Source organism: Rhipicephalus microplus, chromosome 9, assembly GCF_043290135.1.
Source record: "Rhipicephalus microplus isolate Deutch F79 chromosome 9, USDA_Rmic, whole genome shotgun sequence".
In the NCBI taxonomy this organism is placed as follows: domain Eukaryota; kingdom Metazoa; phylum Arthropoda; class Arachnida; order Ixodida; family Ixodidae; genus Rhipicephalus; species Rhipicephalus microplus.
Window position 1 is genome coordinate 40,362,979 of NC_134708.1, and position 13,043 is coordinate 40,376,021.

At 47.9% G+C, this 13,043-nt stretch overlaps 1 protein-coding gene across 1 annotated transcript in view; it reads right to left on the bottom strand.

Moving 5' to 3' along the window:
• Positions 1-13,043, bottom strand: part of LOC142772231 (uncharacterized) — an 88,491-nt gene that overhangs the window by 17,842 nt on the left and 57,606 nt on the right. The window contains exon 7 of the mRNA XM_075874427.1: positions 11,357-11,673. Coding sequence (XP_075730542.1) covers positions 11,357-11,673 — 317 coding nt within the window. The remainder of the gene's footprint in view (positions 1-11,356; positions 11,674-13,043) is intronic.

Below are 13,043 nucleotides of genomic sequence, written 5' to 3' on the forward strand. Positions count from 1 at the left end.
CTTGTACCACGCATTATTGAATTATTTCAAGTTGCAATGTGAAGCATGTATACAGGACGTGTGTCTTTGTAAAGCATGAAAATTACTTTCACTGTATTTCAACGCGGAGGAAATAATTTTTAGTGTATTCACAAGCAGACACGCGGCACACAGAATTTTTCTTCTATTTCCATCTTTCTCAATCTGTCGCTTTCAGTACACAAGATGAAAAATTATTCCAGCCTATACAAAGAAAGGAGAAAATTGCCAATTACGTTATCAGAAAAAAAAACGATTAGTTATAGGCCAGTAATGAGTTGTTACTTCTGAGCAACACTGGGTATATGTGTGGTACTTGCTCACACGGAAGGCATTGAAGCCGCTGCGGCTTGTATTCCCGTGTATACCGATTTAGCGCATTACAGAACTAGGTATTCAAATTCGTAGCCCTTGCAGTGATTCTACTTTTCACCATACTGGTGCTAGTGATTTAATCTTTTACTTTGTGTGTACTCTATCACTTTCTACCTTTTCCTGTTTTCTTCCTTTTTTTTCTGTTTGTCTTTCTGTTTCGCGCTATCCATTAGGGGCGAGACACTATAGCGTAGAGCCTTGTCCCTCCTATGTCCTTTGTCTTGACATGCACGCGCTGCAAGCGCCAGCCACGAGTGCGCCGATCGTAGGCAGAAGGGGAGAACGATGATCGCGGGTACGCTCGTGGACCGCTGTTTCTTTCGCTGCGGCGCCACAAGAGCTATAAAAAATCACAGCATATCCACCGAGTGAATGATGATGAAAGGGGCGAAGCGTCCGTCAGTCCGTCCGTGCTTCTGTCCGTCCGTTTGTACTTACTTCCGTCCGTCCGCGTGACCATCCGTGCGTCCATTCATGCGTCCATCCGTCCACCCGTCCGTCTGTCTGTTCCTGCGTCCATCCATCCGTACTTCTGCGCATCAATCCATCTGTCCGTCCATCTGCTTGTCTGTCTGTCCATCCTTCCTCCGTTCGTCCATCTAGTGAACACTCCCAAGTACCGACATTGCCCGTCTCTCAAACTTCTGTGGCACATACCTGCTCTAGAGCGGGTATGTGCCACCGGTGGATACATACATACATACATACATACATACATACATACATACATACATACATACATACATACATACATACATACATACATACACACACACACACATACATACATACACACACACATACACGCACATACATACATACATACATACATACATACATACATACATACATACATACATACATACATACATACATACATACATACATACATACATACATACATACATACATACATACATACATACATACAAGGGATGCACAGACCCACGCCATAAGGATCTTCGCCCCTAAAAGCGCTCGCTCCCGGCTCTTTCCCTCATGGTCATGGCGTGCACTTCGTTATGAATGAAGACACGACGGCTTGCAACGCAGTCCAGAGTTTCAGGCTCGCAGAGCGACTGCAGCATGTCAGTACATACAAACGGATCCTGACTTGCGGGATCGCGAAGCTTCAGCGAAACGGAAACGTCGTCTTCTCTAATTTCTGGTTGGATTCCATACAAGAACCCTTGTCTTTACATTTCACCGATCATACGGCGGTCATTACAACGGGAAAATGGCGCCCACGTGTCAACGCCATATGCGCATTGTGATTAATTAACAGCCTTGTATATACTGTACGCACGTGTTGTCACGTATGATCGAGTGGGCAATGTACGGGGGTTAATTATTCCTCGCTGTTTCGCCCTCTCGCCATCGTTCACTTCGTGGATATGCTGTGTTTTTTTTTCATCTCTCTCCATTCGTTCTCTAGCTCATTGGAATTATTCCGATGAGCTAGAGGCCTGGTTCTCCTCCAGGCCTGGTGTCCAGGACACGCAGGCCTGGAGGGGAAAGCAAGTGCCGACGCTTGTGCTCGAGGGCTCACGAACCGAGTAGAGCATCGACAGCACATTCCAACCTTTGAAACACTCCAGGAGAAGGCTATGAAGGAGGATGACACATCCAGAATGGCCCCTCGAGAAATTCTCGCTAACCAGTGAGGCATGCGACGAAAATACAGCGCCCCCCCCACAAATCACTAGAACGGGAGGACGCGATCGACTTCCGCATAATTCAAGCGGGAGTCCTTCTCAATCTTCAAAGAATACACTAAAATTCTTCCAACGCTGTATGGGCATGCGTGTCCTTGGTGTGGCGGCTCGCCATCACTCTACCACATTTCGTGGGGATGCCTACACCGACCACCAAATTTAGATACCTTTTTAGGTCAGTACAAGCTTTGCAATACTTTCGAGAGAGAGAGAAACCTTTAGGGGCGAAGCTCCTTATGGCGTGGCTTGTGCGTCTTTCGTAGTACGCAACCACCAGTGGCACATACCCGAAATAGGTATAACATTTGACCTCCAAGGTGGTGCCAGTGAGAGATTTCTTCTGTGCGTTGTTTAACGATAAAAAATAGTGCTCAATGTACATGCAAAAGGCTGCTAATGGGGAATGAGAGACAGGAGCATTCGGCTTTTAGTCAACGCGCACGCTGCGATCCACATTAGCAGCCATTGGCATGTACATTGAGCACTATCGGACAATTAAGGGTTGCTACATTATACTCGCTGGGTGTAACCTCCTTAGTTTTAGAAAGGTTTAGCGAGCGTTGAGCCGCAGGGCCATGAATACAATGAACTTGTATATACCATGAATGAATTCGAGGTGGTTAAAGGGGGGAGGCAGATACGAAGCGCAAGCCGTAAGAAATTAAAAGCTAAATCCTCCTGTCTCTCATTTCACATTAGTAGCCACTGGCATGTACATTGAGCACTATCTGAAAGGAAAAGGTTGCTACGTTGTACTCGCTGGGCGTAACCTCCTTGGTTTTAGAAAGGTTTAGCGAGCATTGGGCCGCAGTGCCATGAATACAGTGAACTAGTATAAACCATGAACTCAACGTGGTTGAATGTGGTAAGTAGACCCGAAGCGCAAGCCGTAAGAAAGTGTGCGTGTGCCACCTTTCGTTTAGTCCTTGGAATGTCCACTGAATGGCGGTGCTTTTATATGGGGAATATATGATAAAAAGATGCGAGATGGTGGGACTGGGAGTGTTGAATAGATGGGCGAACGGACACACAGACAGATGCATGGATGGACGCATGAACGGACGCAGGGGCGGATGCATGAACGAACGCAGGGACGGGCGCACGAGCAGACGCATGGACGGTCACACAGACGGACACATGGACGGACGAATGCTTCGCCCCACTCTCCATCATTCACTCCGTGGATATGCTGCCATTTTTTTAGCAATGGGGGGCACAGCTTACCAGCTCTGACCCAGAGGTGCAGCTTGCACTTCTGCGTCATGTCAGGTAGGCGGCAGCAGCCAGTGGAGCGCTGGACTTGGGGCCCCACCCATCAAGCTCGTGACTCCTGTCCCAAACCCTTGCGAATAAAGATTTAGGGGTGAAGCTCGTTATAGCGGCACACGTACGTCCATCGTATCCGTTGTAGTATGTAACAAGTATAACATTTTGACCTCCAAGGTGGTGCCGGTGAGAGTTTTCTTCTGTGCGTTGTTTAACAATAAAAAATAGTGCTCAATGTACATGCCAATGGCTGCTAATGGGGAATGAGCGGCAGGAGCACTCGGATTTTAGTTAACGGGCACGCTGCCATCCCCATTAGCAGCCATTGGCATGAACATTAAGCACTATCTGAAAAGAAAGGGTTGCTACGTTATACTCGCTGGGTGTAACCTCCTTAGTTTTAGTAAGATTTAGCGAGTGTTGAGACGCAGTGCCATGGATACAATGAACTAGTGTATACCATGAACTCGAGGTGGTTAAAGGTGGGAAGTAGATACGAAGCGCAAGCCGTAAGAAAGTAAAAGCCGAATTCTCCTGTCTCTCATTTCTCATTAGCAGCCATTGGCATGTACAGTGAGCACTACCTGACAGGTGTGGTGTACACGTATACCGAAGGAGTACGGCCACCAGTGTGGGTCCGGTCTTAGCGAGCCTAAGGGTACGCGTTAACCGTCGCCGTGGCGAGAACACGATACTGCTCAAAGTCGCAACACTTCATTGTGGCAACACCAAACGCAGTACAGCCCGTTGCAAAGGCGCGGCGGGAAATCAAATAGGCTTATCCACGCCACGGGCATAAAAGTACTACACAGGGTGCCACGAGCACGTCTCCGCGGTAAAGGTGATCCACGGAGACACTAGGACCAAGGCCTGGTTGCTCGAGCGAGGGCAAAGGCGCTCGCGTTGGCTTCGGAGGGAGACGGGTCGGCGTAGCTAGGCCATGCACTAGGACACCGTACCGCCCTTCGGCCATGCGTACGCAGTGGGGCAACAAAAGGTGAGCGTTCGCCTCTGGCGCGAGGCGCCGTCAGCGAAGTCCGACGAGCCCCGAGCGACGGGGGTTGACGGACAGAAAAGATTGCGTGGCTCACCGTCTGCGGTCCCGGAGAGTATCTGTCTGCCCGCTCCCGACACAGCGCGCGGAAACCACAGCGAAAACCTCTCGGGAGACTCTGAGCGCGGCGCCACAGTCAACATCCGCTACCGGGTGAGGAGATAAACGTCACTCCGCTCCCCCAGCGCGGCAGACAGCAAAGGAGAGAAGACATGTCGGGACATGAAAACGGCAGAAGAGGTGGCAAAGCCCGCGCAAAGGCAGCGGGCCAGCCTCAATTCCCACACAGGAAAAGGTTGCTACATTACACTCGCTGGGCGTAACCTACTTGGTTTTAGAAAGGTGTAGCGAGCGTTGGGCCGCAGTGCCATGAATACAATGAACTAGTATATATTATGAACTAGAGGTGGTTAAAGGTGGGAAGGAGACCCGAAGGGCAAGTCGCAATAAAGTGTGCGTGTGCCACCTCTCGTTTAGTCCTTGGAATGTCCGCTGGATGGCGGTGCTTCTATATGGGGAATATATGATGAAAAGATGTGGGTTCTTGGAGTGTTGAATAGATGGACGAACGGACACACAGACAGATGACGCATGAACGGGCGCTGGGGCGGATGCATGGACGAACAAACAGACGCACGCACGGACGGGCGGATGGAAGCATGGACGGTCACACAGTCAGACGCATGGACGGACGGAAGCAAGAACGAATGGACGGACGAATGCTCCGCCCCACTCTCCATCATTCACTCCGTGGATATGCTGCCATTTTTTTCCTTCCTTGCTTCTTACAATACCACTAAAAGGAACTTTGTGCAGACGTGAAACCGTGGATTCTAACGCTTGCACTGGCGGTGGCGTTGACGCTGGCGCTCATCGTGGCGTTGCGCACAAGCGAAGCCTGGGGAGGCGGAAAGCACGCAGTTTATGGACCACTGTTTGGTACTGGAACATGTCAATTGTTAGTGATGAGAAATTAGAGATAAAAGACTCCAACTGTACAGAAAGACTCGCAATCCACTTTGATTTAACGTGCACGCTGCGAATATTCATTGCTCAACAACGCACAGAAAAAATCTCTCACCAGCACTACTTTGCAGGTCAAAATGCACCTACTGTATACACAAAGGGGCGAGTGAATGGTTTTGCAATGTGAACAGTCAGCTTTTTTGATCATGCTGCATCTGCACAGGGACGGCTTTGAGCTCTCCCATAGTACAGTACCAAGTACTGTAAATTGTAACCACTACACACATGCGATCGTAAAGAGTTACTAGAACGGATCACTGCTCTTCAAGCCTGGAGTACGAATAGTACTCGAAATCGTTAAGCAATGTTCCTAACGATACAAAAACTCGCTAGCAGACACTGTGTGCATCTAATGATCGAACACAATGAATTGAGCTCGACCATAAGACGCTTCGCATCTGAAGAAAAAGGAGCTCCAAAACAGTCAACTTCTTTCATTATATGCTGCTGGCTAATAGGCTATGAAATTTTGTTCTAAGTCACAGCACTGAATTGCTACACTTGCTGCTTTCTTGACGGACACAACTTACCTAACGCTTCCCATGTTCTGAGGCCTGATTATCTGACACTTCTAAAACAATCTACTGAGAAAGGCTCAGAAAGTAAGCTACGAAAACTATGAGAAAATGTATACTCCGAAGTTTGAAACGTTCCAAGATGACTAAACAGACACGAGGAAGATAATTTCTGCATTGCAAGACAGCATATTAACTTTTGTAGTGAACATCAACGGCTATGTTTAATTTTCCAATGTTTGACATTTTGCATTGCTTTCATGTCAGCAAGATGAAAGGTGTAATGTCCAGTGTGAAAACAAAACACTCAAATACCTTTCAATGGCTGAAACGACGTACAAAATTATGAGAGTTTCATCTCACTCGGTCATAATAATAAAAAAAAACTCGCGCTCTACTTTACACTGTCATTGCATTGTTTCAACACCTATGCGTGGTAGTTATTATTTAAAAAAACAACGCAAGATGGCACCATGAATGATTTTCCGGGAAAGAGAACCCAAGAAGTAGTTCACTTCAGAACGGTTACTTCTCGGATCAGTAATAAAGCATTCGTGTTTATAGCGCCACAAAGCCACCCAAAACTTGTCGCAGGCAACTCTAGGAGGAGGCGTCCGCGCGCACAGCTAAATGGTGATGTTGCACTTGTTCTCCGGGTTCATGTGGGATCCCTTGGCGCACCCGTACTGGCGCGCGAAGTCGTGGGAGTGCATCAGGGGCACGTTGCAGAGCAGCTCGTGGTACTCGTCTCGGCCGCACGAGAAATAGCAGTGCGAGACGAACAGGACGGCGTCGCTCTGCGCAGGACCCAGTCTCATCTCGAGGCTCGAGTTTCGGGCCTTCGCTTTCTGCCAGGCTTTCCAGACCACGCGCAGAGCGGCGGCCGCGGCCGGAATGTCATCGACCACGTCGGCGTCCTCCCTGACGGAAGGCGCCAGACACCTGCGACCGCGTTTGCAGAACGTTTTCATGTACGGGGTGATGGGGAGGGGGGGTGTCAAAAGTTGCCAGGCCACTACCTCATGTATTTCTAAGGAAGCTAGGCCTGCGTACTTTTGATCGGGACTGTACTACTGACACGAATGTTTGTATATCTTAGTAGTCTGGCTTTTAAAGGGTCCCTAAACAACCTACCGTAATTTTTTTTAATATTTCAAGAAAACGCGCGCACAGAGTTTTGAATCCCGTCACTATCAACATTCCAAACTTGGTAGCGCTTCGAGCCACACGCATACCACAAAATTCAAGAAACAGTCACCTCTCCTGTTCGAGGCAATTGCGCAGTCCCTGAACGTTCGTCATGACGGCAACATTGTCACCTGCTCACGTCATCCGCAAAAACGTTTGTTTGGTGAATGAGATTACGTTCTCTTATTTTCTTTGAGCATTAGCCATCTTTCATCCAATAAATATGCTGTGATTTTGAGCACGCGTCAGCTTCGGTTGCCCACGTGTCTAGCTCAGTTCAAATAATTACCAAACGAATATATTCATCACCTTCGTTCTCCGCCAAATAATCAGAGTCAGTCAAAAGTCCCACGATCGTTTCACGAAAGGTCGCATGATCCCAATGTCACACAACTTCATCAATGATGTAAGCATGTCACGTTGTCACGACCAAAACTATAGAGGACCCTAAAGCTTCGTCTTGCTTTAGGGTCCCCCAATTTGAACGCGATAGCGATGTCCTGTTCCTAGTGAGTACTTCACACACTTATGGCAAATTCCACCGGTGGAGCAGAACACTCAAATGCCCGCTGAAAGTACTCTCTTCGGAGCCGGAGTGTTTCAGTGGTCGAACAGTTGCAGGAGCACTATCATCCATTGGTAGAGCGCGAGCGCTTTTGCTGCGCCGAGAGGAGTGGGGAGAATATTGTAATGCTCTTGCCTGAAAAGCGGAATAGGCGCAGTAAGACGAGTCACGTGGTCTCTGAACGTCACTGTCTCCCAATTTTTCTTCATCTGCCGAGTGCAGTGGCAATGGTAGCAACCATGTTTAGCTTGAAACCACTGTTCCGCTGTTGTTTTCGGGTAGTGGCAATGACAGCTGGACTACGCATTACTACTACGCATTAGGCTAACGAAGAAGTGACCGACCAATATCAGGCGTATCTTGCAGATGTTAAAGCAACATGGTCACCCCACTTATCCCCCTCTAACCTGCTCTCCGGGGGCGTGCCGCATTCCAATTGGCAGGTCGAGTGACCCTGCTCTCAGTGCTGTCTTCCACGCCCAACTGCCCGGACCCTCTACTCCTGCTTGCTCAATGAAATTCGCTATTAGTGCATGAAATACTTTCGAACTAGCTATGCACCCACTACCTGATGATGATGACATGTGGGGTTGAACGTCCCAAAACCACCATATGATTATGAGAGACACCGTAGTGGAGGGCTCCGGAAATTTCGACCACCTGGGGTTCCTTAACGTGCACCCAAATCTGAGCACACGGGCCTAGAACATTTCCGCCTCCATCGGAAATGCAGCCGCCGCAGCCGGGATTGGAACCCGCGACCTGCGGGTCAGCAGCCGAGTACCTTAGCCACTAGACCACCGCGGCGGGGTGTGCACCCACTACATTGGTTTAAGGGAATAACCGATGTAGCGTGTGTGCCTTTCGTAGTGGATGAACGGCTTTAAATTACGAAGCCACTATGATAATCATGTTTTGACGCCCGTTGGAATAGGGCGCTTGTACCGCACATCCTTACAGCAATATTTCATGTCGCACTGCGAAGCATGTGTTCAAAAAGCGCCTTTAGAAAGCATAAAAGCTACTTTCACTGTATTTCCAACAAAGGAAGTTATTTTCACTGTAAAGCAATTATATATTTACCTTCATCATTTTGCGTGTGAAGTTAATTCGGAAATTAAAAAAATAAAAAAAAGCGTGGCCGTGTGGTAGAACATCCGCTTGCCATGTAAACGACCCGGGTTTCATCCTCACGCGGACCCAAACGACCCCGGTTTGGTACTCACTCCGACCCACGATTTTTTATCGTTGTTTCATTTGCGTCGTTCTCGATTTTTCGGTCATGCGTAAGACGATGATTTTTTGCTCATAAACAAAGACGCCAACGCCGGAATTTCTGCGAAACGAGCTCTCTATTGCTATCGCGTTAAAACACCTACAAACTTGCGGCCTCGGCACCGCGCAATTATGACGTCACCCGATCACGTTATCTCTCACATCATCCCTTGTTCAAGGGTGCACCAATCAGGGAGAGAGTGCAACACCTCATCGTGACAAGAAGCTGGGCACGTTGGTAATGCGTATACCTGATCACGTATTGCAAAAACTTGACACAGTGCTAGTGAAGGGACGAACACCAGCGCTCGTTTTCGTCCCTTCTTGTCCTGTGTGATATTTTTTGTGCTACGTGGCCACTTAAGACTTCATAAGTGCGCTGGAAGCTTCAGCGCGCGGGGGGGGGGGGGGGAGGAAAGTAGGGAGAAAGGTGCTTTTGGTAGTTTTAAGCGAATGCAAAAGGGACACTTACTATTCGTTGGTGAGCGAGTCGCCGCAACAGTCGGTCGCCTCTGTTATCGAACAAGCGTACACTTAAAAGCAGCCGGCAACAATTTAGCACGATCATCAAACGCTAACCGTCGGTAGTCGAAGCTGCTGTGATTGATTGAGCCAAATATTTTGGCACATCAAGAAACCAGGAGTTTACTATTACGTTTTCAAGACAACGAGCTCGTACCTGACAGATCCAAATGTTTTTACAGTGATCGATTCGTGAGGCAAGAAACTTCGATAGGAAGGCGATTTGACGATTACTTGGAGATGTGTTGCACAAGTTTTTGGAGCGAAAGCTGTTATGAGATCAAAATCAGGTCAGACGCGGAGCCGTAGTTGTCCGCTGCCGGTGTCCGTAACCACATCGCATGAAATTACAAAACAAAAAAACTTCTATTAATGACACAGTGGGGCTCGAGCCCGGGTTCACTGGGTGCGAGCCCAGTATTCTACCACTCAAACTCACCAGTTTTTTTTTCTTCCTTACATACTTGTGCACATCATACAATAATATTACAGTGCATAAACAGTACAAACAGCGGTAACAAACGGAATCGTTGCATAGTGACTAAAATTCCTTTATACGAATAACTGGCTCAAGATGTTCGAGCCACTCTGGAATTGGGTCTTTAGTTTTACACTCTTCGATAAAACTTCTTGATCTTTTGGCGGAAATATTCACGAATGGCAGTGCTTAGGACTTTTTGGCAAACATGCTTTAGGCAGGCTTGATGTCGGGAAAGCAATCGTGTTAATACGACTTATAAAGTGCCACCAGTCATCGCACAATGCGAATAGCGTAATGAGTGGATCGTCCACTGCTCCAACCAATTACAAAAGCCTGTTATTGTTTCCCTAATAACTGTGGTGCATAGCCACTTCGGGCATAATTTCTCATCGTCATTCAGCCACTGCGTGAACAATCGGCACAAAATTATTTGCAAGTGTTTAACGGATACAACGGTTTTCAGAAGAATCGCGAAAGATAGCCTTGCGAACGCCAGCCCACTACCCAATATTTTTGTTTATATTAATGCTGTAGTGGGTATCAAGCAAGCGCACTTGCTGCATTTACCCAATGAGTGTTTAGTAAAAGGCTCTGAGAGGCCGCTCTTCTAGCTTTAGCTGTGACTATTCTGCGCTTTCGGTGCAAGCCTGGCGTTTTTTTTTTTCAAACTTTCGTACACTTTTTCAAATGCTATCAAGGATATTTCACATCTTTGCTGCCTGATAGGCTAGTCTTGATAGCCTTGAGGTTTACGTAGACTATTAGATGCGCAGCAGCTTACGGTGGAGTTCAATCCAGCGTGCCCTTTCTGCGCAAGCTTCAACTCCCCTCTCCTCGCGTAAGCGCGAGGAGTTCGCAGGAGGTGGCGGAGACCGGCCTCCCCTTCGTTTCTCCTCTTCCGTTTATTTCTCCGCCACAGCTGCGCACTCGTATATAATCACTTTCTCGTAACTTTACTGTATAGTCAATATGGCGCCACAATTTATGATGATCCGAAACGTTGTGACGTCACCACTTTTGAAGATCTGTGTGACTTCTTGGTGTCGTCACATCGCGCAACGATACGTTTGAAGTAACAGAGGGCCCAGCTAGTCGGTTTCTAAACATAACGGGATGTGCAAGGAAGGAGAAAAAAGGGAGGCGTAGCCGTTTTCCGTGTCCTGAAGGAAGTCATAGGTGTTTGTGCTGCCCCGTTTCATTTTTGAGTCCGACTTTGCAAGCCCCGTTTCTTTTAGAATGATTTCTTTTTTGGCATCACTCGCAAAGACACCGATGGTAACATTTCGAGTTTGATGAGACGTCTGAGCATTTCCCCTAAACAAATCAAAAACAAACGAACTGAATCATACTGCTTACTTGAAGTTGTTCATGTTGGTCCGATTGCCGTTGGACTGTTTGGCCAGCATTTGGAAATACAGCGTGGCGGCCATTCGAACGCCGAGTCCACCCAGTGCTATGGCGTAGGGTGCCCGAGCTTCCCACCACGGGAAATTCAGTTCACGTGGCAACAGGCTGTAACCCTTAAGGTGGGTCGATAACTCTAAACGGCGTGCCCACATCATGTCCTTCAACTCTGGGTCCCGCATGTGGCTCCACAAGGCGGCCTTCACGGTCACGTAATTGTACAGCGGCTCCTTGGTCATGGCAGGCACAACGGAGTAGAAGGCGTCGACCTGAAATCACGATTGCGATAAGAATAGACTACTCGCAGACGTGCAAGTTCATTACAGGGCGTACGCTACAAAAAGAAAAAGACGCTACATCCACGAAGTGAATGATGATGAAGAAGCTTGCTCCGGAGGTTTGCCGTTAATCCTCCGTACATCCGCTTGACCATTATACAAAGACGTGCAATATCAGGGGCAGCGAAGTTCTCAGGACATCAAATCCCAGCAATTATTATTATTATTATTATTATTATTATTATTATTATTATTATTATTATTATTATTATTATTATTATTATTATTATTATTATTATTATTATTATTATTATTATTATAGCGAAGGTTCATGTAAGCGCCCTCCCCCCCCATACACCATGAAAGTCGGGGGATTCGGCCTGAAGTTGCAAGCGCCCACGCATTGGAACGGTGCCAACGTGGAGGAGGAAAATGAAAAAAGGGAGCATAACGTCACATTAGAGAAGCTCACCTTGTCGGCCCAACCAACGCGTCCTCTAGAAAGATGCCTGCGATGTCGCACGCTTTCTCATGGGGACGGGAGGTTCCTCGTAGTCCAGTGATTTCTCCGCAAGGAGCGCTCACAGTCGACACTACTGCCTACTTGTTCCGCCAGATTCGGAAAAGACGCCATCATACAGACACGACCGCGATGCCTCCGAGACGGCAAGAAACATTGCTTTATTCTCAGAGGCAGCAAAGTTTAAAACGGCCACCGCAGCGAGCGCTCGCAGCCGACACTGTTTGGGGGAGTGGAGGAGGAGAGGGTTAAGAATCAGCGCTTAGGCGCAAGTAGCAGGCATATTTCAAGAAGAGGCGTTGTGCCAAGACGCGATGATAACTTCAAAGCTTGAAGTAGGGAACAGTACTCCCGGTGCTGTTCCCAACAGAGATTCCTAAAAATAACCAGAGGAGACACTGGCGCGGCGACTGTTCAGCGAACATGGGGATTATGGGTACGACATGATTTGCCTAGTCTTCGTGATTGCGGGCAGCGAACACACTTGTGGCTTCGTTTATTGCTTCGTTTTGGTTTTGTTTCGAAGGAAAGAACATACCGTTTTTCAATTTGTGAATCGATTTGAAGTGGTAAGCCTAAAAGATTAAGGTATCGAAGCGTAACTGCCGAACATTTGCCGATGGTTGTTTTGTGACAAAGCAGCTTCCAGCTACGTGAAGCCAGAGCGAACGTAGAAGACTAGGCAAATCCATGTCATACCTATATTTCCCATGCTCGCTGAAGCGCCATGCGTTGCAGCTTCCATAGACACTAGCGCCAGAGTTCCCTCTAGGGTACATTTAGGAAACCTGTACTGGAACGACGAACCTGACCACGTACTAATCAGTCACGTGACGCTTGA